General features: G+C 43.9%; 2 protein-coding genes across 10 annotated transcripts in view; one reads left to right on the top strand and one right to left on the bottom strand.

The window, feature by feature from the left end:
• The window catches only part of LOC139576649 (phosphatidylinositol 4-phosphate 5-kinase type-1 beta-like), a 94,195-nt gene extending 85,473 nt beyond the window's left edge, over positions 1-8,722 (top strand). For all 5 annotated transcript variants that reach the window (XM_071402957.1, XM_071402959.1, XM_071402955.1 and 2 more), the window contains 3 exons: positions 508-628; positions 5,948-6,077; positions 7,445-8,722. In XM_071402957.1, the coding sequence (XP_071259058.1) occupies positions 508-628; positions 5,948-6,077; positions 7,445-7,447 (254 nt within the window). In that variant the 3' untranslated portion in view covers positions 7,448-8,722. The remainder of the gene's footprint in view (positions 1-507; positions 629-5,947; positions 6,078-7,444) is intronic.
• Positions 8,723-8,826: 104 nt separating this feature from the next.
• The window catches only part of LOC139576648 (ceramide transfer protein-like), a 37,168-nt gene continuing 19,758 nt past the window's right edge, over positions 8,827-26,236 (bottom strand). Inside the window, exons 1-16 of one of the 5 annotated variants that reach the window (XM_071402954.1) lie at positions 25,824-26,159; positions 21,820-21,927; positions 20,645-20,783; positions 20,358-20,444; positions 16,912-17,069; positions 13,925-14,017; positions 13,533-13,619; positions 13,240-13,326; positions 12,552-12,629; positions 11,753-11,848; positions 11,446-11,578; positions 11,240-11,310; positions 11,017-11,145; positions 10,735-10,864; positions 10,311-10,447; positions 8,827-9,971 (exon numbers count right to left, since the gene is read on the bottom strand). In XM_071402954.1, the coding sequence (XP_071259055.1) occupies positions 10,320-10,447; positions 10,735-10,864; positions 11,017-11,145; positions 11,240-11,310; positions 11,446-11,578; positions 11,753-11,848; positions 12,552-12,629; positions 13,240-13,326; positions 13,533-13,619; positions 13,925-14,017; positions 16,912-17,069; positions 20,358-20,444; positions 20,645-20,783; positions 21,820-21,927; positions 25,824-26,081 (1,782 nt within the window). In that variant the 5' untranslated portion in view covers positions 26,082-26,159 and the 3' untranslated portion in view covers positions 8,827-9,971; positions 10,311-10,319. Of the gene's footprint in view, positions 9,972-10,310; positions 10,448-10,734; positions 10,865-11,016; positions 11,146-11,239; positions 11,311-11,445; positions 11,579-11,752; positions 11,849-12,551; positions 12,630-13,239; positions 13,327-13,532; positions 13,620-13,924; positions 14,018-16,911; positions 17,070-20,357; positions 20,445-20,644; positions 20,784-21,819; positions 21,928-25,823; positions 26,160-26,236 lie in introns of those variants that run through there. The other 4 variants (XM_071402950.1, XM_071402951.1, XM_071402952.1 and 1 more) reach the window with 4 other exon arrangements.

The following is a 26,236-nucleotide window of genomic DNA, read 5'->3' as shown; positions in this document are numbered from 1 at the left end:
CAACCGTCACATAACATACCATGTACCACGGGTGATTTTATTTGGCCCCCAAGTTTTTTTTTTGTGGGGGGGGGGACATAAAATACTGTAAAAACACCAGCAAATCAACTCCAAGTGATGTTTATCTGTTCTAAAGTATTCCCACGTAAGTAGAGAGACGTGATCGTATATAAATGTCAGCAAGGTTTGAAATGATTGTTTTAATCAAATATTCATCTAGTTGATGATCCCTTCCATAAAGCAAATGAAATGTTTCATTTTTAATCGCTTACTCTATTCCAGTTAACCAATTCTACTCTACTATTTTGAGGGATAGAAGGTTCATGCAGGGACACTTACATAATTGTTTTATTCACACTTTATTATCTCATCTAATTAGACTAAATCAAACACACATGTTCTGTCCTGTGGGTCCATCTGTCTTTAGACTAATAGTACAGCAGCGTTTATAGATTGACTGACTGAAGGCATTATCAGTGAGGTCATGGCTTTGTGTTTGTCTCTCAGTGTTTGGCTCCTACCTGCGTCCTGACCTTGTCCCTGCCACCCCGTCCTTCTACGAGGGCTCCTCCATGGGAACCATCTCCTCCTCCATCTGTGTCAACCTGGAGACCCAGTCTGAAGACAGGTACCTCTATCCGCCGTCTACCTCTGTTTCCTTCAGACCTTCCATGTCTCCCCTCCATCCCTCTACCTGAAGACTCCCCTTCTACCTGTCTTCTCAAAGGCCCAATTCCCAATGGATATATTTACACCCTTGTGGAAATGATAACAGGTTAGATACACTGAGCTACCTGGGAGGCCTGAGGGAAAACATAGGACTCTGCCACACGTTGTGGTGGCGAGCCACATGGAACAGGTGACTCAGATTTGTCAGGCTTTGTGACAGTTTCCACTAAAGATGCCCAGGAAGACCTGCCGGATATTTCTAAGTGTTCAACCCACGTTGAGTTCAGATGCAGTGCAGTCCATAAACCATGGACTTAAAATTCTAACCTCCCTCTAGAAAGAACTGTTTCTTCTCCTCTCATCTCCCCCCAGCGCTCTCTGTCTGTCTGTCCAGTAGTCTGTTTCCTCTCATCTCCCCCCAGCGCTCTCTGTCTGTCTGTCCAGTAGTCTGTTTCCTCTCATCTCCCCCCAGCGCTCTCTGTCTGTCTGTCCAGTAGTCTGTTTCCTCTCATCTCCCCCCAGCGCTCTCTGTCTGTCTGTCCAGTAGTCTGTTTCCTCTCATCTCCCCCCAGCGCTCTCTGTCTGTCTGTCCAGTAGTCTGTTTCTTCTCATCTCATCTCCCCCCAGCGCTCTCTGTCTGTCTGGCCAGTAGTCTGTTTCTTCTCATCTCATCTCCCCCCAGCGCTCTCTGTCTGTCTGGCCAGTAGTCTGTTTCTTCTCATCTCATCTCCCCCCAGCGCTCTCTGTCTGTCTGGCCAGTAGTCTGTTTCTTCTCATCTCATCTCCCCCCAGCGCTCTCTGTCTGTCTGGCCAGTAGTCTGTTTCCTCTCATCTCCCCCCAGCGCTCTCTGTCTGTCTGTCCAGTAGTCTGTTTCCTCTCATCTCCCCCCAGCGCTCTCTGTCTGTCTGTCCAGTAGTCTGTTTCTTCTCATCTCATCTCCCCCCAGCGCTCTCTGTCTGTCTGGCCAGTAGTCTGTTTCTTCTCATCTCATCTCCCCCCAGCGCTCTCTGTCTGTCTGGCCAGTAGTCTGTTTCCTCTCATCTCCCCCCAGCGCTCTCTGTCTGTCTGTCCAGTAGTCTGTTTCCTCTCATCTCCCCCCAGCGCTCTCTGTCTGTCTGTCCAGTAGTCTGTTTCCTCTCATCTCCCCCCAGCGCTCTCTGTCTGTCTGTCCAGTAGTCTGTTTCCTCTCATCTCCCCCCAGCGCTCTCTGTCTGTCTGTCCAGTAGTCTGTTTCCTCTCATCTCCCCCCAGCGCTCTCTGTCTGTCTGTCCAGTAGTCTGTTTCCTCTCATCTCCCCCCAGCGCTCTCTGTCTGTCTGGCCAGTAGTCTGTTTCTTCTCATCTCATCTCCCCCCAGCGCTCTCTGTCTGTCTGGCCAGTAGTCTGTTTCTTCTCATCTCATCTCCCCCCAGCGCTCTCTGTCTGTCTGGCCAGTAGTCTGTTTCTTCTCATCTCATCTCCCCCCAGCGCTCTCTGTCTGTCTGGCCAGTAGTCTGTTTCCTCTCATCTCCCCCCAGCGCTCTCTGTCTGTCTGTCCAGTAGTCTGTTTCCTCTCATCTCCCCCCAGCGCTCTCTGTCTGTCTGTCCAGTAGTCTGTTTCTTCTCCTCTCATCTCCCCCAGTCCTCTCTGTCTGTCCGTCCAGTAGTGTCAGGTTCTGACTCAAACTCAAAGCCTCCATTCTGAGGCCTGCCTGGTCTTGCTCCCTTCTCAGGCACCTGTCTGTTGCCCTCAATTGTTTTATTCATGTGTTTCATTAATATTTGACTCAAGGCTTTCAGAATGTCTGATTAAGAGGCATTGTTTAGATGAAAAGGTGTGTGATTTTGCTGCCAGGGTGACTTTCCACTGTGTATATACATATCCCTGTCAGTCAGTAACAGACTTGTGCTCTGAGGTGTGTGTGTGTCTCACCTTTAAGAGGGGTAGGCAATAACGTGCCATAAAATGGTAAACACATTCCTCCATTTAAGCAAAGTCAGGTGACTTTGGAAATGGCCTGTTTCAGATTTCACGCCAGCCCCTAGTGCCCCCTGCTGTTCACGATGCTGTGTTTGTTTTCATGGACATGTATTTTCCTAAGTCAGGAGAAGATTATTTGGGGACTGTTTTTAGATGTCCATAGCCCAGTAAAGGAGCTTCACATAAAACAGAATGTCCCAGAATTCCCTGCCCTAGATTCACTCATATCCTGTTGTGTGAGTTCATAGCCATAAACTTCCCCTAGAGAGACCTCTACAGCCAGACATCAGACATCACACAGCCAGACTGTTTCTCTCTACATCCCCTGAAGGTGTTTTTGTCTTTTTGATGTTGGATTCTTTGATTCACCATGCATTTAGCTACACCATCTGTACGGCCTGTCATGTTAGTGGTTTCCTAACTTTGTTGTGTTGTAAACCACCTTGGGCCTTTTTGGGTTGTTCTTGAATTGTGTTGCATTTGCATAAACATAGCGTTGCCTTTGCAACCATGAAAAAATAGTTGCACGTCATACATGTTTTTGTTGATATTGAACTGTTTATCAATGATAAAACATATTGCAAGTTCTTTATACTGCAAAACGTTATGTTTATGCATTGTTTAAAGTACTTAGAGTAAGCAAATTGACTTGTCCCAGTAGTGATGTGTTGAGTTGTAGTGACGTGTTTTGGGGATTTAGTCTTCACGTTTTGCTGCATTAAAATTAAGTCTTAAAAGGGATTAAATTCGTTTTTTTCCCCTACACAACATGCTCAACATTTTCAGAGTGAACGATCATTTTAGGAAATTGTCCTAAAAAATATACAAAAACAAGGATTTATTGATTGCATATGTCTTCACACCCCAGAGTTCACAGTTGGTGGAGGCAGTGTTGGCAGCCATTACAGCTGAGTATCATTTTTAATAAGATTCTACCAACTTCGCACAACTCTTAGAGCCACATTTATCCATAATCTTTTGTCAAAATTGCTCAAGCTGAAGTTAATTTAAGTCAGGACTGAGACTGGACCACTCCGGAACACACAACACCTCTTGGAAAGCCATTCTGGTGTGTCTTTGGCATTAACATTTGTGTAATTGTCCCGCTGATAAATATGAACTTTCCCAGGGTTATATTTTCAGAAGGCTTTCCTCTATCTTTTTACCTGGGCTTTGCCTCTTTCATATTTATTTTGATCCTGACTAACTCTCCAGTCCCTGCCAGTGACCGGCTTACCCAGAATATGACGCTGCCATCACAATACTTTAAAATACAGACAGTTTCACTCTGTGTTGTGTTGCATTGGATAAAAAACGAATAATTTCTTTGCCGTGTTGTCTTGCAGTCATACTTACGACCTTGTTGCAAACAGAAGATGATTTGGAGTGGATTTTTTTTTTAACACAGGCGTCGTTCTTTTCACTTCGTCATGAAGGCCAGTAATGTGGAGTGAAGGCCATGTTGTTGATCCCCTGTATTTTCAAGTATTGTCATGGCAGCATCATGTTATTGGTATGCTTGTCAACGGCAGGGACTAGGGAGTTTGTCAGAATCAAACTAAAAATGAAAGGAGCAAAGCACAAGTAAAAAGTTAGAGGAAGACCCGCCATAGTCTTCTGAAAACCTAACCCTGGGAAAGACGTATATTTGAATTGCTGTCCATCAATGATTACCAACCAAATTTACTGAGCTTTGGTTGGTAGAATCTTAATAAAAATGATTCACAGCTGTAATGGCTGCCAAAGGTGCTTCTACCAAGTATTAACTTAGGGGTGTCAGGTAGCCTAGCGTTTTAAAGGGACATTTTTTTATTTTATTCTCTAGCACCACCCCAATATAAACATATGTGAAAATTGCGTGTTTCTATGTTTTGTAGTAAAAACGATAGAGGAAGATAAGTCTTTCCAATGACGTCATCGGTGTGTATCGTGTGATTTTTAACCAATTATGAGTAGGCATTGCCAATTGGTTGATGATGTCATTGGAAACACTTATCTTCCTCTGTTGTTTTTACTACCCATTTTTTTTCACATATGTTGATGTTGGGGTGGTGCTGGAGATTATGAATATGAAGTAGAAAATGGTTAAGAGCGTTGGGACAGTAACCGAAAGGTCGCTGGTTCGAATCCCAGAGCCGACTAAATGAACAGATCTGATGTGTCCTTGAGCGAGGCACTTAACCCTAATTGCTCCTGTAAGTCACTCTGGAAAGAACGTCTGCTAAATGACTACAATGGGTGTGAAGACATACGCAATCAATACATTTTTTTATTCATTTGGAAAATGTTCTATAATTTGTCTTTCACTTTGAAAATGTGGAGTAGGTTGTGTAGATGGGTAAGAAAGAAATCCAATGCAGCAAAATGTGAAGACTGCAAGGGGTGTGTAGACTTTCACTACGTACTGCATCTATTATTTTGAATGCTAGAAAGTGAACAAAAGTTAGTTTTTATTGATCTATACAATATATTAAAATAAGACGGCTATTAAAACACCTAAACATTTTTGAATAGCATAATGTGTCCACCAGTTGTCATTGGTGTTCCCACCTTGAAAATCCCTCATTACAAAGATCTACTGTACAAGGACCTTGAGCAGACATAGTAAAAGGGTGTGAGTAGCTAATACTTTTCTTTAATATAGACCCCTCCCCTGTTTGCCACTGTGTTAGTCAATTTAAATGAAGGGGAATAACATTGTGAGCTAAATTATTAATCATATCACCCCAGTAAATAATTTTCACAGGATTGATAACCATAGATTTTAGCATGTGCAGCCTCCATTTCAGAAAATCCTTATTTACTGAAAATGTCTCATTGGTGTTATCATTTGTGGAACAATGTTATCATAGTGATAAAAAATATTTAAAGTCATTAAGCTACCATATTAGTTGATTTAGAATGGGAAGATTTATTTACCAAATCTAGAAAAATTAAGTAAACATTTTTCCAAAAATGCCACCATACTTCAAGAATGACTCCTTTATTTTGATCCACTTAACAAAACCATATCGGCTTCATCCATACGGAACCCACTGGCCACCACACACCAGTTGTTACCAAGCCTCCAGTTGGGAAGGAGTGTGTTATGTAATGTTTGGAAGGACTGTGTTATGTTATACTTTAGTTTCATACTAAATATCACCCTATTCCCTACACAGTGCACTTATTTTGACCAGAGCCCCAATGGGCCTTGTCAAAAGTAGTGCACTAGGAACAAAATAATGACACTGTGTAGAGAATAGGGTGCCATATTGGGACTCAGCCTTTCTTTTGTATGTCTACTCATGTGTCTCTGGTTCTCCTGTGTCCCCTTAGGGATGACATGGCGTCCAGCTCCACATTCACCCTGGAGGACAGCGCCATCTGTCTGACGTCAGAGCAGAGCACCATGGACGTAGAGGTGGACATGGACCCGGACGACGGCTCAGTGCTCGACATCTACTTAGTGAGTGCTCACCCACTGTGTGTCCCAAATGGCACCCTATTCCCTAAATAGTGCACTACATTTGACAAGTGCCCATCTATAGTAGTGCACTATATAAGGAATAGGGTGCCATTTGGGAGGCCTCAGATCCTTTAAGTTCTACAGCATCATGACTGGCTGCATCATCGCTTGGTATGGTAACTGCTCGGGCATTCCTACTGTAAGTCGCTACAGAGGGTAAGGTGTATGACCCAGTACATCACTGGGGTCGAGCTCCCTGCCATCCAGGACCTCTATACCAGGCGGTGTCCGAGGAAAACCCCCAAAATTGTCAGACTCCAGCCACCCAAGTCCTAGACTGGGTTAATTTCTTCGCCACATGTTTTGCAGTATTATTTTAGTGCCTTATTGCAAACAGGATGCAGGTTTTGGAATATTTGTATTCTTTACAGGCTTCCTAATTTTCACTGTATTTTTTGTTTGTATTGTGGAGTAACTACAATTATCTCCTATCACTACCATTAAACTCTTAACTGTTTTAAAATCACCAATGGACTCATGGTGAAATCCGAGTGGTGAATGTATCTTTGTAGTGACTGGGTGTATTGATACATCATCCAGAGTGTAACTTCACCATGCTCAAAGGGATATTCGATATCTGCCTTTTTATCACTTATCTACCAATAGGTGCCCTTCTTTGCGAACCATTCCAAAACCTCCCTGGCCTTTGTGATTGAATCTATGCTTGAAATCCACTGCGGGACCCTACAGATAATTGTATGTGTGGGGTACAGAGACGGGGTAGTCATTTAAAAATCATGTTAAACAGTATTATTTCAGACAGAGTGAGTCCATGCAATTATTATGTAACTTGTTAAGAACATTTTGACTTATTTAGGTTTGACATATTAATGGGGTTGAATACTTATTGACTCAAGACATATCAGCTGTTTAATAAATGTGTAAACATTTCTAAAAACAATTCCACTTTGACATTATGGGGTATTGGGTATAGATCAGTGACACAAAATTACTTTCTGAAGGCACCTTATCCTGATTGCCAAGTCACTTTTACCCCTACCTACATACATATTACCTCATTTATCTCAACTACCTCGTACCCCTGCACATTGACTTGACTGATCTGTTCAGCCTCGTTATCTTTGTGTTACTATTTACTTTTGTAATTTAGCAAATTTTTCTTACTTTTTAACTCTGCATTAGTGGGAAAGGGCTGGTAAGTCAACACCTGTTGTATTCGGCGCATGTGACATCAAATTCGATTTGGCCCTCCAGGACTGAAGATGCCCACCCCTGCCTTAGGAACAGATATAATGAGCTGTATTTGTAGTATTTACTCACACTGCACTTTCTCTCTTGTGTTTCAGTGAAAGGGGAGGCTTACAGACAACCATTTTACTTTTGTCAATCATCTGACAATCGCTACACTCCATTGGACAGGGCTCCTTTGACTCCACCCCCAGCGCTGCTAGATCCACTCTGTTGCCAAAACACAAAGGACTGGGATGCTCACATCTGATAGGTTGATGGACTGAAACAAGACACAGTGATTGACATCCATTGGAATTACATGACATTCCATAATTCATGTGATCAATTTCAGACCCAACCGCTTCTTAGAGCATGTCAGAGAAGTCCTTTATTTTCTTTTTGTAGAATATTCCTTTTTCCATGGCCTATAAATTAATATATATTTAGAAAAAGTATAGAAATAAACATTTCTTTGAATGTTTTAATTTTCCTACTGACCAGAAGTGACTCTTTAAAGTTATAGCACTTGCTTTGTAGTAGCTGATTGGATGATGAACGTTTACATTGACAGCAGCATCTTGGCCGTTGCAGAAGTGTCACGGAAAACAAGGCTAATATGGATGAGCCTGGACTCATTATGCTGTAAATGGAACCGATACATTCTGAAACCGCCGATGCCAACTCTAAAGACTCATTGGCTGGTATGTTGAAGGTAGCTGACCAACCACCTTGCTATTAAGTCCTGATTGGAATGAAGTAAAGGAGCAGTTTGAAGGCAGCAGGTGAAGGTCTGCTGTTCCCTGCTGTTGACCTGAGAGAGGCTCAGTGTTACTGGTTCTCCAGCTCCATGGAGGAAGCACAGAGGTGGAGGATGGTGATATGCACTCGCTCCTGTCAAAATGGCACTTTGGATGTTAGTTTTGAATACTGTAAGAACTATTTTTCTTGAATGTTGGGTATAGGTGATCACCAAACCTAAACACAGTTTTGGATCGGTGGAATATGCACATTTTTACATTATGTACACCTGTCATTGCTAAGTACGTGGGTAGATGCACAGACAATGAAGGACTATGGTAGATTTTTTTGATGCACAGAGACTAGTTTTATGGGGAAGGGGTGTCATGACTGAAGATTCTCTGATACTGAACAAGTGTGTCCTCTTTATTGCTAAAAGCTAAGCAGCAGATGGCCTCCATTTTAGACTGAGAAGCTGGTATATGACACCTCACCCTGAAGACCATATCAAACTGTCTCTGAATTCCATGATCACGCGTTGGTTTTGAGACCATAATTTATTACATAAAGCTCAAATATACGGTTTGCTGAAGATAAATATTTTAATCATTGAATGTAAAGACACTCCTAAAATAAATAAAAATGCTTGACTTGTTTCTCACATTTTCTATTCATGTAGAACGCAAGAGGTAATGAGGGACACATCCACACCAAACCCCTGCTCATTTCCTAGTGTAAAGTACAAATGCAAGTCACCTAATTTCTGTAGTGTAACTATTTTAATTTACCGAACATTGTCCAATTGCATTATTTAGTGCAAATAACACTTCAGAGGACTTACAACTTAGAAATATACAAAGAACATTCAAGACTAAAATGTGCTCCTGATCATCATGACAACGCTGATTCTACGACCCCTCAGCTTTACAGACTTTTTGATAACAAAATCTTGAGGTATGAAATGCTGAACCCCGGCTCCAGTTTAGTGTCTCAATCTAAAAGCACATCTGGTCATATTATACTGTAGTAGATAGATGGTTCCTAGGGCTCTGGATTTGTCCTGGTGTCTAAAGCATCATGTTGAGATGACAGGTCAGTGTGTCGGGATGTGAAATGTCATGTAGAAACGGCCATCCCAACAACCATCTCCCCTGTCCCAAAAGCCTTTGAAGCGGTCCATCTGAACACCCAATGCTGTGGTACAACGTATATCAGCTGTGTGTTACTTGGACAAAACATACATAATGAGAGGCAGGGGGGCAAACAACAGTAGAGACCAACACTTGATAGTGTTGATGGGTCACATTCAACAGATTGAAGTAATCTTATCCATTTAAAGATAACGTATGACAATAGAAACTTGTTCTGTAGTTCTTCCAATTCCAGGTTGCCAACAAGCCCTTAAGTCAATTCACATACACCGGTCAACTAATTATCTCTATACAATACATCAGATCCATAGTCCTCCTTTACAGCTATAATGATCTACAAATATAGAGATTTTAGCCAAAAAGAGTACAAAGCTTTGGACTCCCTCCCCCCATCAGACCACAGGTCGTCACTAGAGGGAGATGAGAAGGTTAGCCATTCCCTACTCGGTTTCTTTCCTTTCCTTTGTGAAATTAACAGCATGAAAAGACGCTGTGATAATAGCAAACGAAAAAGTATAGTCCAGAATAATATAATTGGAAATTATTTACAAAAAGATTGGTTCTGTCGATTCAGAAATTAATATACAAACACACAGTTTAACAATGTTTTTGTGGCTCAGGTGGCTGGCAACTACTGATACGATTATGTCATCTGGAACATTCTGGGTGGTTTGTGAAGAAATTCCGGTTGACAGATGAATGGGAAATTTAGCCATATCTCTTCAGGACAAAAAGGTGTTTCGCCTTCCAACACCTGAGAGAAGACAAGAAGGAAAGTTACCAAAAACAATATTTTGGTATTTTTTTATTTATTCAAATGATTCATTTTGCATCATGATGATGTGGGTGGTGACACTTCGCATCTTGAAAGTCCAATATCTTAAACTTGACATGCAACAGTGGACTAATGGAAAGAAGAAATACTAAAATATAATTGAGTGGATTTTCCCTTTAAAATATGGCACACAATGAAAGACAACTTCAACTGATTGATTTACTTGTGTGGTAAAGAGTAATTAAATGTCTACGGTCTATATAGAAGTCTTTAGGCTTGTGGCAGTGAGGATACGAGGGGGTTTGAGTTCGGTATTACCAGTGAGATTTAGAAGAGGATAGGTTTTCCGCTGGTCTTCTCCTGGACGTAACCGGTGAAGCGTTTGAGGAACTTGGGGTATTCCCTCTTGGCCACGGCTCTTAGGACTGAGGCAGGGGCCCAGCCACCAGGGTTCACTAGGGTAAAACAAGCTCTCGGTCAATACATAGCTGCCTACATGGAGTGATAGAATCACTATACTCAACATTTAACTCTCATTCTCCGCCCACACAAAGCTCTTAAATACCAGAGCAGCTTAGCTGGGTTCCATTTGGTCAAATAAGGAACATAAAAGAAAAATGGAAGAACATTTATATATAGGTGGATAAAGTCACCTTGACCAGGCGTATAGGACAACCATGTGGGAACATGCAACTCCTCACTTAGTGGGGACATGAAAAAGGTATTGAGCTGCTGTACTCACCGTTGGCCACATACGTGATCTTACAGAGGACGTTGTCCCTGCTGATCTCTTTGTTGCCCTCTGGAGGGCTCACCAGGGTCTGGCAGATCATGGCCACGTTGATTTTGGCACGGATACACCGGCTGGTGGGCTACAGAACGAAAAGGGAGTTGATGAAAAGGTAAGAGGAGAGCGGAAGACACTTCTTTACCCCTTCCAATTCGACATCGATCCCTAGCTCCTAGGCATCAGACGTTACGAACATGTATGGTAATAATCCCTAGGCGTGTCTGTGGAACTCACCTGGGCGTTGTCGTGATCTACAGAGAAGTTGCAGACCAGCCACGTGTCTGGGTCATTCTCATTGGTCGCCAGGATTTTCCTGATAGCTGATAGGTAGAGGACGTCCCTCTGAGAGGCAGGCCATACTCTCTGAAACACAACCATTGGCTGTCAGTCAAAGGTGACCCGTCCAAAGACAACCCACCTGTACTACAGTGAACCTGAAGAACCAGAGGTATATTACCTTGTGGGTCTGGTAGACTATAACAGCATTGTCTGAGAGTGTCTCCACCACGTTAAAGTTTTCAATGGTGGCTGGAAGAGAAATAGAGCAAGACGGGACAAATCAACAAAAACACAACAATTCTAGACATTGTGTGCAAAATAAGAAAACAAAAAGATGCTAATCTATGAAGTTAATCTGATGATGAAAGAGGCAGATAGACTCACTCTCCCAGTCATTGCGTACGTCCGTGTCCCAGAAGTAGTGGCACAACTCGTGTCCGGTCACACCCTTCACTGCATGGGTGGCTTTCAGAGGGTCCAGAACGATGCCGTTCTCCTCCACCTCTCTCCTGTACACCTGAGATAGCACACAGTCACTGACAGTAGCCATATTGGACCTATACACACATCACTGTTCACGGTATGAGTGAGCAGGTAGAGTCTATAGGTAGTCTTCTATACTAGGCATGCAGGGGGCAGTGTGTGTAGTCTGTAGGTAGAGTCTAAACATGCTGGCTAGCCCCATGCTCACCTTCATCTCACCCTCCTCCACCACCAGCTGCCAGTTGGCATCGCCACCCATGTCCTGCAGGGAGTAGGTCATGTGATTCTGAACCACGTCCTCCACCTGAGACAGACAGTCAGACGTCAGATGTAGCGGGCCTGCAGTCACTGCGGTGTAGCAGTCTCTGCCTGAACTACATGCCGCTATTAGAGAGACAGTATCACCGGGAGGGAGAAGAGGACAAGGTACAGGACATACAGATAGCACACGTGATGCTCACATTGCTGGGGTCCATGCCTGATCATGCAGAGAACAAGGGGGTGACGGCGGGAGGGGTAACTACAGGAATCCAGTCATGCATTGCATCCGCTGAGCTCAGATGGTGGTCAGAGGGCACGGCCGTAGAGCTACACTCCCTCTCATGCTAGACACAATTCAACCCATATCATTGTGTTATGTCGAGTCGAGGACAAGGCCATTTTTCAACGTTTTCATGAATCTAAACTGCCCTGTAGCTCAGCTTTCCTACACTGATAACCAACGTCTTCTCATCATTTTGCAAAGGGAATGAACAGGGATTCGTCGAGGACACTGAAGACAGATTTCGGATGTGGGGTGGGGGGGAACACACATGAAGTGCATCAGAAAGATGGAACGAGACAACGAGTTGAAGGACAGGTCATCAGTCAGTGTTGAAGCTATGTAGACAGTACAGTGTGTATTAGAGCTCCTAGTCATTCCCATGCAGTCAGTCTCAGTCAGTAGAGGGCAGTGTGCATCCCCAGTGGGCTGGTGACACTCTAGCGGTGCTCAACACATACAGTACCTGTGCGCTGAATCTGTGAACATCATCTGAGGCACTGACTAATTCAACGGAGGACAGGGAGGAAGAGTAGCTATGGGGCTACGCAGCAGAGGAAGAGGAGGGGGGAAGAGGGGAGAGAAAGTGTGATGGGAGAGAGAGAGAGAACAGAGGAAAGGAGAAAGAGGGGAAAAGGGGAGAAAGAAAGAGGGGGAGAGAAAGAGAAATAAAGAGGTGAGGAGGGAATGAGATCCGGGATGCCGCCACACGTGAAATACGAGCAGAGAGGGTTACCACCCTTCACTACATGAGAAGGTCACCCAAATCAAACAGACTAAATCAATACGAGAGGTCAATAGAAACACATCGTAAAACAACCTGACTGGAGAGTAGAGGAAATCCCACACAAACACCAGAGAAAGGCCAGTAAGAACACCCATGTTGGAAAACGTATCAAACCAACACACACACACACGCACACACACACACACACACACACACACACAGAGACACACACACGATCTCAGATGTCTCTCTATGTGGCCTACAGAGGAGAAGACGCCAATAGCCATGTACTGGCAGGCCTGTTACAGTGAAACAGCTTCATAGTGAGAGGGAAGAATGTCAGAGACAAACCATATCAACTGAACAGACTCTTGACTGTGCTGTATGCACTGTCATATTTAGTTGGACTGTGTGTGTGTGTGCGTACCTGTTTGGCAAAGCGGTGTGTTCCGATGACGGAGTATGCGTCTCCAGGGGGGACGGGGGTCAGTCTGGGTATCCTCACCTTCTCTGACTGACACAGAGGAGGAACACACAACCAGACATCAACACCACATTACTCTCAGGTTGTCCAATTTCAAAACTCGCTCACACCTCTAGGTCCAACATCCACAACCCGCCATATTGCTTTTCCCTCTAGAGACTTCTCAGATCTACACAGAATGACCAGAGGTAGGGACTAGCGAGCCTGTCTGTATACAGAGTAGAAGTGTAACCTACCTGTTCCTCTATCTTGTCTTGTCTGTCCAGGGCAGCTTCCACCGCATCAAAGAACTCATCCTCATTGATGAGGCTGTTAGGACCCTCCTGTAGAAACACAACACCACAGTCAGACAGATGTACTGGTTCCAGGTCAGGATGTAGCATCTAGTAGCCAAATCAACCTCATGCAACAGGAATCAATGCCCCGCAATCTGACGGATAAATTCCCACTATGACTAATACAATGTCAAGGCCATGACCCGCAATATGTCCATTTTCTAGTCTAGTATCTATACTGATGAGCCAGTGGTAAAACATGACTAAGATCACTCATGTGGTTCCAGTATACATCATCCACTACAGGTGGAAGTGTCAGAGTGTCGGCAGTTTGAAAGGTTTGGAATTCTTACCTCGTAGTCGGGGCCTCCGTAGTGAGATTTCTTCTTCAGTTCACTCAAGGCCGACTTGTAGGCATCCTCCACCCTCCTCCTCTTCTCCAGCTCCTGAACGCGCGCACACACACACACACACACACACACACACACGTCAACTGGAAGGAACACTGTTCTTGTAGAGCATGCGTTTATGGTAGGATAAATCGCCAGCTCAACTCTAACTCTCGCTAGTTTCAATTAAACATTAAAAAGGTAGTTATCAAGCTGGTTAATAACCCCATAAATCAACAACCCTGTACTTTCAGAGGATGAACAGAAAATAAGAGTTGCTGGAGATAATCTTACACGGATCTTAAAACAGTTAAGAGTACGGTAGGTCTAGTTCACAAAAGGGTTCTCGATCCTGACCCCGTTCTGACCCCGTTGGTGTGTGTGTTCTCTCTGTACATCAGCGCACGGTGATCCAGGCCTACATACCAGCCAGCCAGCAGACGCCTGGGACTTTATTTCTGCGCAAACTGGTTTAACCTCCAGTCTCAAGCTCCACCACAGGCAAATAAAACTGACTCAAGACAAGACAGTCTCGCCTTTGTCTGGCAACCTCTGAGACGAGCTCACTGTGCCCCCTATGTGTACTAAACCTGGCCGACCGGCCTGAGAACCTGTCACAAGGAGTGTGGAGAGAGAGAGAGAGAGAGAGAGAGAGAGAGAGAGAGAGAGAGAGGAGCGCAAAGTGTTACGAGATGGAACACGACAGTACTGATTCATCTCTACCCCAGGTCCATTACAAATTGTACTGACTAAGGATAGAAAGAACGTATACCTTCGGAATGAAGATCTCCACCTCGAAACGAACAGATCTGTCAAATTAGTGAATAAACCATTATCATACACTACCGCTTTGTAACAATCCAAATACAACTCCAAATATCCACTAGAATAGTGGAGGGAAGGAGAGAACTGAAGTAGAGCAGTTAGTTCTGGTTCTAGGTTCCATTTCGAGTGTATTCCACTGTGGAGTCTAGGAAGCAGCCATAGCAGAGACGTAGGCCTACACCTACTGTAAAGAAGAAGCTGCATGTCTGTAGTGGGATCCATCTCCGGCCGTCGTACTTCAGTAAGTCGGCCCCCAAGTGGAACGAGGGCTTCCAGAAAGACAGACTGTACCACGACGTCCGAGCAGTCATCCTACTACTAAGTCCAGTCTGTGTGTTGGTGTGTGTCCCGTCCTGTGACGCTCTCTCCCTGATCCACATAGGCTACGCTCAAGACACACACCCAGCCACGCTAGTGTCAATCCGGCAGCATCAGCCAACTGCAGCCTATTCCTACCTTCTTTGGGGTTGGGCAACTTGCCATGGGAATAAAATGGAAGAACTGGTTTTTCGACAGCTGAGCAGGGTGAGGATGTGGAGCTTTGTCATGTGTCTGATGCAAAGTAGGGGGCGGATACCAACAGACTGCAGTATCTACAAACTCCAATCTAAATCTTTAATCCATTCATATCCCCATTAAAACCTTGCTTTACAGAAATGCAGCCAGGGCTCTAGACTTACGTTTTCCACTGGTGGCGTTGGTGCTACAAACTTTTTCAGTTAAATGGCACCAGCACATGATTTGGTCGCAGCGCGCCGATAATGACCTGAGTCGCATAACGTACCTGCATTCCGTACAGAAACAGGCTAGTAATGACTAGCCATATTTCAAGTTAACATGCCCTCGCAGTGCTCGACATTCAGGTAAATTTGCCAGTGGCACATTGGGCCAATGCCAATTGAAAGCTACTGGCCCGACTGACAAGAATACGCTATCTTTCATTTGTGGGCTGAACAAGTAGCCTAAAGCGACCTACCATCCATACACAAATAATGACGTTTTATTATGACAATATCATATTTACATTGATTGTCTGGCGGGAAGAAATGAAACCGTTGCGCCACCTCAAAAAGGCTGTTACTTGTTAGAGATTCTGAACAGTCACTACAGTTGTAGGGCCCTATAAAATGCGTTTCATGTTTTGGCAAATTCAGTTTTTCCCAGTTTAATTTTCCCTGTTTGAGTTCTCCGATGTTTTCACTCTCAAAAATCACTTTTTTGTTGTTGTTGAAAAACAACATCGCAAAAATTCAACCAAGACTTTTTGAATACCTGGTCTTCAATACCCATCGTCGCATACCCATTGCTGTTTCAGTACATCTTGATAATAACATTTTAAAAAGTAAAATGTGAACCAAAAACTAAATGCGACCAGCTACATTTTCTTCACTGACACCCAAGCGACTGCCAAGGCAAATGCTCAAAATGAGAGTGTTTCTGTCGCAGTTTTGAGCCCTGGCAGCTGAAGGGTGATATATTTCATGCAATGTCTAAAACAGTCAAACTCTACCTTCAGAAGCAGGAGTGTCTTGAAAGGTGTTTAACAAGGGCCTTCACTACAAAGTGCTTCCAGACAGAATGTCAATCTGGCCATGTTTCGGTCATTCAACAGGTCACATGAGAGCCTAATAGCATGTAAATCCACCATGATCTCCCCTGAAGAGTTGAATTCTTTTCAAATGTTTTACTTTCCTATTATTGCACAACAGTGTGGCCAATCTCAGCTGGGTGGGGCATTGACGGTGTCCACCAATCCCATCCAGTTACATACAGCAAAGGCTCTTGATACGACCATTTGAGACACCACACACACACACACACACACACACACACGTCACAAACTGAGTGAACAGACAGACTGGATCTGCCACCTCATGTTAGACAATGCAACTGCTGAACCTTGGCATGAGTGGTGTACGGTCTGCTCACTGGCTAAAACCAGAAACACACCAGTCCACTTCTATTTGACCCGCCAGGTTGATTGACAACGCATACTCTTCTGCAACAACAACCTGACTGGGGAAGAGTTTCCATGGGAGGTGAGGGGTTGAATGCTTCCAAGGCCCCAGTGACCTTGGCTAAAGAAGACATGTGATTGGCTGTGGAAGCAGTAGGCTGTGACATACCTTGTCCAGCCTCTTCTGCCAGCTGTCCTCCCTCTTCACCATGAGCTCGATGCAGTGGGACAGGGTAGACAGGATCCCAGCTGTAGTGGCCTTAAACGTGATGGCCTCGCCCTTAAAATCGATCCCATTCATGCCCTTAGGACTGGCAGGGAGAAACACTGAGAAAGAAAAGAGAGAGCGAGAGACTGTTAGATGGAGAGAAAAAAAATACCTGATAAATATTTTGATGCACAACACACACATTCTAAACAAACACACATTTGGGACGAGAACAGGGTCATCCACAGTGCAGCACCCCTAGAGCTATATTAGGGGTCAAGAGCCTTCCTCAAAGGAACTGCTATGAGTAGTAGCAACTCCAGTAGTAGTTACTATAAGTGTGATTATATACACCAGGTAGTTTGGGTCCTGATTGGCTGAAAGCTGTGGTATATCAGGCAACATACCCTGGGTATGATGCAAAACTACTTGTTTACATTGGTAGCCAGTTTATAATAGCAGTAAGGCACCTCAGAGTTTGTGGTATATGGCCAATATACCACGGCTAAGGGCTGTATCCAGGCACTCCGTGTTGCATCGTGCAGAGAACCCCCCTTAGCCGTGGTATATTGGCCATATACAGTGCATTTGAAAGTATTCAGACCCCTTCACTTTTTGTTACGTTACAGCCTTATTCTAAAATTGATTAAATTGTCTTTTCTCATCAATCTACACAATGACAAAGCAAAAGCATTTTTTCCCCGAAATATTACATTTACATACAGTGAGGGAAAAAAGTATTTGATCCCCTGCTGATTTTGTACGTTTGCCCACTGACAAAGAAATTATCAGTCTATAATTTTAATGGTAGGTTTATTTGAACAGTGAGAGACAGAATAACAACAAAAATATCCAGAAAAATGCATGTCAAAAATGTTATAAATTGATTTGCATTTTAATGGGGGAAATAAGTATTTGACCCCTTCTCAATCAAAAAGATTTCTGGCTCCCAGGTGTCTTTCATACAGGTAACGAACGGAGATTAGGAGCACACTCTTAAAGGGAGTGCTCCTAATCTCAGTTTCTTACCTGTATAAAAGATACCTGTCCACAGAAGCAATCAATCAATCAGATTCCAAACTCTCCACCATGGCCAAGACCAAAGAGCTCTCCAAGGATGTCAGGGACAAGATTGTAGACCTACACAAGGCTGGAATGGGCTACAAGACCATCGCCAAGCAGCTTGGTGAGAAGGTGACAACAGTTTCTGTGATTATTCGCAAATGGAAGAAACACAAAAGAACTGTCAATCTCCCTCAGCCTGGGGCTCCATGCAAGATCTCACCTCGTGGAGTTGCAATGATCATGAGAACGGTGAGGAATCAGCCCAGAACTACACAGGAGGATCTTGTCAATGATCTCAAGGCAGCTGGGACCATAGTCATCAAGAAAACAATTGGTAACACACTATGCCGTGAAGGACTGAAATCCTGCAGCGCCCGCAAGGTCCCCCTGCTCAAGAAAGCACATATACATGCCCGTCTGAAGTTTGCCAATGAACATCTGAATGATTCAGAGGACAACTGGGTGAACGTGTTGTGGTCAGATGAGACCAAAATGGAGTTCTTTGGCATCAACCCAACTTGCCGTGTTTGGAGGAGGAGGAATGCTGCCTATGACCCCAAGAAACCATCCCCACCGTCAAACATGGAGGTGGAAACATTATGCTTTGGGGGTGTTTTTCTGCTAAAGGGACAGGACAACTTCACCGCATCAAAGGGACGATGGACGGGGCCATGTACCGTCAAATCTTGGGTGAAAACCTCCTTCCCTCAGCCAGGGTATTGAAAATGGGTCGTGGATGGGTATTCCAGCATGACAAAGACCCAAAACACACGGCCAAGGCAACAAAGGAGTGGCTCAAGAAGAAGCACATTAAGGTCCTGGAGTGGCCTAGCCAGTCTCCAGACCTTAATCCCATAGAAAATCTGTGGAGGGAGCTGAAGGTTCGAGTTGCCAAACGTCAGCCTCGAAACCTTAATGACTTGAAGAAGATCTGCAAAGAGGAGTGGGACAAAATCCCTCCTGAGATGTGTGCAAACCTGGTGGCCAACTACAAGAAACGTCTGACCTCTGTGATTGCCAACAAGGGTTTTGCCACCAAGTACTAAGTCATGTTTTGCAGAGGGGTCAAATACTTATTTCCCTCATTAAAATGCAAATCAATTCATAACATTTTTGACATGCGTTTTTCTGGATTTTTTTGTTGATATTCTGTCTCTCACTGTTCAAATAAACCTACCATTAAAATTATAGACTGATCATTTCTTTGTCAGTGGGCAAACGTACAAAATCAGCAGGGGATCAAATACTTTTTTCCCTCACTGTAAGTATTCAGTCCCTTTACTCAGTACTTTGTTGAAACACCTTTGGCAGCAATTACAGCCTCAAATCTTCTTGGGTATGACGCTACAAGCTTGGCACACCTGTATTTGGGGAGTTTCTCCCATTCTTCTCTGCAGATCCTCCCAAGCTCTGTCAGGTTGGATGGGGAACGTCACTGCACAGCTATTTTCAGGTCTCTCCAGAGATGTTCGACCAGGTTCAAGTCCGGGCTCAGGCTGGGCCACTCAAGGACATTCAGAGACTTGTCTTGAAGCCACTCCTGCATTGTCTTGGCTGTGTGCTTAGGGCGTTGTCTGGTTGGAAGGTGAACCGTTTCCACTGTTTGAGGTTCTGAGCACTCTGGAGCAGGTTTTCATCAAGGATCTCTCTGTACTTTGCTCTGTTCATCTTTCCCTCGATCCTGACTAGTCTCCCGGTCCCTGTCTCTGAAATAAATCCCCACAGCATGATGCTGCCACCACCACGCTTCACTGTAAGGATGATGCCAGGTTTCCTCCAGACGTGACACTTGGCATTCAGGTCAATCTTGGTTTCATCAGAACAGAGAATCTTGTTTCTCATGGTCTGAGAGTCCTTTAGGTGCATTTTGGCATACTCCAAGCAGGCTGTCATGTGCCTTTTACTGAGGAGTAGCTTCCGTCTGGTCACTCGACCATAAAGGTGGGACCTTATTGTGGGACCTTATATAGACAGGTGTGTGCCTTTCCAAATCATGTCCAATCAATTGAATTTACCACAGTTGGACTCCAATCAAGTTGTAGAAACATCTCAAGCATGATCAATGGAAATAGAATGCACTGGAGCTCCATTTTGTGTAAATAAAGTATCTGTTTTTTATTTTTAATAAATCTGCAAAAATGTCTAAAAACCTGTTTTACACTTGGTCATTATGGGGTATTGTGATGTCATTATGGGGAATCATGTGTAGATTGATGAGGGGGAAAATGATCAATTTTAGAATAAGACTAACGTAACAAAATGTGAAAAAAGTGAAGGCGTCTGTGAATGCACTGTACCACCCCCCCATGGACCTTATTGCTTAAATCTACACTGTTACTCACGCTTCTCTTTGCTGCCGTTGTTGTTGTGAAGGCAGTCACCATTGGGACGCGTGCTCGTGGGAAAGTCATCTTCATCCTCCTCCACTACTGGAAACGACATACAAGAGTCCATCATTGATCTACCTCCTGGGTAACCACTAGGCAGGTGTGGTATTTACACCACAGAAATACAGAGCAAACGCATCTATGTGACAGAGGCAGTTTAAATGGCCAGTTCAAGTACAAGAGTCCAAATGGAACTTTCAAATGATTATTTAGCAGATATTTTTGGTCAAATCCATTTGTACCTCTGTCTCTCTGGAACTCGTCCTTGGAGACGCCGTCTGCACAGCCGTCAAAGTACTTCTGTAGTGTGTCCACCTGTCTGCACAGGATATCTCTGAAAGTCTCCATCTCCGCCAGCTTCTCCCGCAGGCTGTGGCCCTTCTGGTCCAACACCACACACAAACAAACACAGGGGTTCACCGTTAAATGCGAACATAATTAAACAATCATGCATTGGGAATGAATGGGAGGGCTGACTACATCAGGGTTTCCTAATCCTGGTCCCAGATCTTCAAAAATTGTCTGATCGGATTTCGGCAATTGTATAGGATTAAATGTTAGAACTTTTTCTAAACTGAAAAAGGAGATTCGGATCCTCCGGATAGGGATTCACAGTAAACCAATTTGACTTTTAAAATCAGGATTAAATGTCGTTTGACTTTTTCAATTGTCAAAGGGTAGTGATTAGGATAGTTTTGATGCCAAAAATATGGATTATCTTGATCCCACTGGAAAGGTGGATTCAGAAAGGTGAAAGGCTCAACAAACAAAAAATCTAACTAAGGTGAGGTTTAAAAAAAAACGTTCTTACAATTTAAAAACCAAAAGGTTCATTATGTTCAATTGACGGCAGTGTAGGCATGTGGTCAGTTGTTATATTGAGAAGTGTCAAATAAATGCATCCACTTACTTATAAGTGATATGCAGGCTCTATTATTTGTAATTAAGGTAGCTTTATTCATGTAGTTTACTCGTCTCTGTTTCCCTATGACAGTGTAGAAGTTCTACCACAACCTGTCCAGTAGATTGCAAGGTGTAGGCGTATTCAAAGTGCTCAAAAAAAAACGGATTCTGTGATCTTGATATTATGGTATCTGGATCAGAATCATTTTATCAGTTTATTTTTTATGATAAACTTGCTAAAAAAGATATCTGATCCTCGATAGCAAAAAAAATAAAAAAGAGGATTACAGAATCCGGATTATTCTGATCCGATTAAACTTTTTGACAAACTGGGCCCAGGGGACCCAAAGGGGTGTACATTTTAGCTTTCCCCCCCTAGCACTATACACCTGATCCTGGGCAAAAAGTAAAATGTTCCCCCCTTCGGGTCCCCAGGACCAGGATTGAGAAACACTGGCCTAGATCTTTCCAGGGGCTGTAATGTTCAAACAACAGTGTTGTGGTGGTAGTTCACCTTGAAGGAGGAGGTGGAGGTGGCGGAGAAGCCACTGGCAGCGGACGTGAGAGACAGCATGGAACCATGACGCCTCAGACTGGACTCTGAACCATACCCCGACTCCACCTGGAGAAAGGGAGGGAGAGAGGGATAGGATAATACCTCAGATCAGTCTGCATAGTAACGAGAAACATCATACCCCCACCCAAAGAAATAGACACAGAGGGGAGTAAATCAAACCCAGAGAAACAGTATGTGTACAGAGACAAATAGGCCTATATGAAAGAAGGGGGAACAGGAACACTGACTAACCCATGTGACCCAATAGGTTTGGAGCAGGGTTTCCGTCAGAAAAATTTGGCGCCCGGACAACGTGACCGGCAAGATTTTCATTTACCGGACATTTCAGAAATTGACCAGACATCCATATGCATTGAGTGCGTAACGCATTAGGGTGTCCACCTACGGTGGTCAAAATCACATTTAGATTATTGTAATTCATTTTAACAGAATATAAATTAGCCTGTAAAGTTAGAATGATGTTCTTATACCAACATGACTGATTTTATTGAAAAGCAAAACATTTCCCGTTGTGTCTTCATCCCTGCTATAAATCAAATATAAAAATAAATAAAAAAACATTTAGCCAAGACGAACAACTCGCCTACACAGTAATAAAACAACGTCAAAATATAATATTTACATAATATAATTTGCAAACAACGTGTCCTATGGGCTATTTGTATGAATGTTTTTATTAATAAATAAAACACAGCTGTTTTAAAAACTAGGCCGCTCTAATTTAATTTAGCCTAGGCATGAACATTTAAATTAGGTCTAATAAATAAAACACCGCTGTCTACGAACACCAGGGCCAGCAGGCAGGTCACGGCTAGAAGGGATACACCTTGTCAAATTAACGTCAGATTTGACTTTTCGTAACAGGTTTGGAGAACATACGCAGCAGGTTAGGAGAATTAACGTATAAGGTTAGGAGAATAAGGTTAAGGTTAGGAAAAGAGTTAGGTTTAGCTAAAACGCCCCCCCCCCCCCCCAAAATGTAATTACTTTGGTATGTTAATTTGACAAAAGCTGGAATCCCTTCTACCCATGACCGGATCGGCCCCGCCCTCTCCCGCTGTGATTCAGCACTACAGCAGTGGAAAGAGGACACTCTAGGAGGCCACAAAATGAAGAAATTATTAAACTGATGTTGGACACTCAAATTCAATATGTAAACAAAATTTGTTAAGGCTGGTTCATTGAAAGAAAGCTTATTTTACAATGCTCCCCATGAAACGACGCACACGCCATGCATTTATGAAAGCACTTCAAATTATATCTCACTCTTTCTACAGTTCTACTGGACGATGTTAAATGTTATGTTTATTGTAGTTTCAACTATGTTGGGGGTCGTGAATCGTGTCATGTGTGAGCTACGTGGCATATTGATAACTCTGTTTCCTACGATAGACAGTTGGCTGCCTAGTGATTGCAACACAAACTCTCCAATGTAAATAGTTGGCAACGATGTTTCGTTTCCAATTGACACTGAATAAGCTCAACTGAAATCAACCAATTAAGCATGGTACACATTATTATTCTACTCTAGTTGATCAATCCATTCCAAATCTTTATACTATACATGACACGGGCGGCATATGTTGATCTTGCCTAGGGCGGCAGCAGAATTGCGAGGACCGGGCCTAACAAACACAACAATTTGCCTCTAATTTACTTGCGTTTGCGGCAGAGTGAGAGCTGCTGTTGGGAAGTCAAAACTGTCCAACTCCTTGGAGAAGCTTGCGATGAGCATCAGCCTCCTTACTTTGTGCTCAAGAAGGCACAATCTGGAGGCCATCTGTTTTGGAGAAAGAAGCCCCTCTCGGCAGGCACACTGGAAATGGGGATAGGCCTAATCAACACAATCTATACCAAAGTTGCCGTGTCGGGTGAACACAGCTGAAGCCCCTTATGACAACCTCAAGTCTTTTACGTGAGGAAAACTAGAAAAACACTACACTAATTTCCAAGCAGCTTGAGGATTTATTAGCCTATTAGCCTAAGTATATTTGTCTTTGAAGTTGGAGCACATCGACTGATATTTCAGTCAATGAATAAAAACATTTTTGCAATGGATATTATTATCTTCCAGACAATTTGGCTGGCAAAAATTGTACTTAAAAAAATGGCTTTTCATATTTATTTTCTTACATTTACCGGCTAATGGAAACCCTGGTTTGGAGGCCTATTATAGGAGGCTTGTCCAGGTGCATTGTATGCCTTGACGAGGAAGATGACACACACCTCAAGTTTTTCCTGTTTGTACCACTTTCAACGGTCACCAACCAGTCGATCCGTTACACTCATCAACAGTCAGGGTGCAACATGTTAACACCTGTCCTGACTGGAGACTAGAGCACAGTTTAGCTCGGTGGAGTGAGGAGCAGAATTATAGCACTTTCCTTCAACAGTACTTAATTACTCTCTGCTGTGATGTTAAGTCTTCTACTCTGCTCCCAACCCCTTGTTTGTTTGTGAAAAGCACAAGGTCAGTCAGCCAGAGTAGAACACCCCATTAGCTATTTTAGGGGTTAATTGTCTTGCTCAAGGGCACAACGGCAGGAGATGGTAACCTGCAGTACATGGGATCTGAAAACAGCAGCCTTCCGCTTGCAACTTCATCTTCCGCTTGTTTGTATTTCTTGGCCCTGGACTTGAACCAGCAACCTTCTGGCTACTGGTTGGCCTCTCACCCATTACCAGCAGGTGTCACAAGAGCATGTAACAGCAGCAAACACATTCCTCTGATGGAATCTACAGGAAGGTGACAGACAGGGGAGCGACATGTAGCCTGGCTGACGTGTAGACCCACGTGATAAACAGTGAGAGGAGTCAGTTGCTTTTGCCAGACAAAGCAACGGCTACATAACAGAAGGGGGGAAAAGAATATCGAACTCAGGTACTCAGGCAGTTGAGCGAATGCGCCACAGGAAGTTGGTGGCACCTTGATTGGGGAGCATGGGCTCGGGGTAATGGCCAGAGTGGAATGGCATCAAATACATCAGACACATGGTCTCCAGGTGTTTGAGGCCATTCCATTCGCTCCGTTCCAGACAATACTATGAGCCGTCTTCCCCTCAGCAGCCTCCTGTGGAATGCACATCACCATGTTCACAGAGAAGTCCAGCATCAATCTTATGAGGATGTCTTTTGACCGGAGTGAATGGCATACCATGACTGAATTAGAGTAAACACCAGGCCTAACTATTCAAAAGCACTAATCTCCATTTGTCCTTTATGTCCTATTCCACTATGCCCGAGTTTGGTCCAGGAAGCAGTAACATGTTACAAGTATAATCTATATGGAACAAAAAGTCCAGAATCCATAGAAAGGTCAGATAGTAACAGAGAGCTGACAGACATGTCCACACCACTGGAACATTGGTTACATAATGATATATTATGGTTTTATACAGCATTAAAATTCACTTAGAAACTAACTTCTACTGAGAAAAAAAGACGTGTAAAACAAAGGCTAGGAGCTAGGCATTCAATATTCCCTTATCCACATTTATCTATGATATTTACAATTAGCCTTATATATCTCAACAAAAATTACATAAAAAGCACAGACACAAGAAGGCATTCTCTCAACGATAACCCCATTCAGTTTCAATACTAGTTTTGCATCAACCACAGCCCTCCCCCTTTATACGATGACTATACACACAGGGACCAATGAGACAATGTGCTTGATAATGAGGAGTAGCATGCAGCAGGCTAGCATAGCATACGCATGCCAACACCAATTTACAGTCGGTCCGTGGTGAATCATTGAAGCTAGTAGCTCGTGCTGTGGCTAGCGCGCTAGCATGCTAACATCCCACATAGGAAGTGCATGTGAAGAAGAGAGGAGAACGTTTTGGATCTGAAGCAGCCATCATGCTGACAAAGCTCCATTGAAGTTATTGATTGATTTGCTGGCAGCATGCTATCCATCGTGCTAAAGGCAAGCCCACCATTCTGCCATTCCAGCAGCCAAAGCAGAACAGGACTCTTCTGCTGCAGTAGTCCTGCCGGCCGGCCGGCCTCATCCCGTTGCACCTTCCCACAACACTCCCACTCCACCCGAGTCCTGCTATTCCCACAACGCTCCCCCTCTTCCTGCTATTCCCAGGACGTAATCCAGTATTCCCAGACAGTGCCCTGCAGACAGGTCTCACTGTGGCACAGAGAGGAAGAGGAGGAAGAGATGAAGATGAGAAAAGCAGCAGCATCAGCTCACATGGAGCAGGAACAAAGGAATAGGAGTGGGAGGGGGGAAAGGCTCAAAGACCAGTTGTTCCTGAGGTGGAGCGGACTAAAAAGAGGAGCGAGGCGCTGGTTTCTCCTGCTTGATAAGCAGACTGAGTGAGAGAGAGCGGCGAGAGCA

This window comes from Salvelinus alpinus, chromosome 5 (genome assembly GCF_045679555.1).
Source record: "Salvelinus alpinus chromosome 5, SLU_Salpinus.1, whole genome shotgun sequence".
Taxonomy (NCBI): Eukaryota; Metazoa; Chordata; class Actinopteri; order Salmoniformes; family Salmonidae; genus Salvelinus; species Salvelinus alpinus.
Note: the sequence above shows the minus strand (reverse complement) of the source record. Positions and strands in the feature narration are given on the sequence as shown.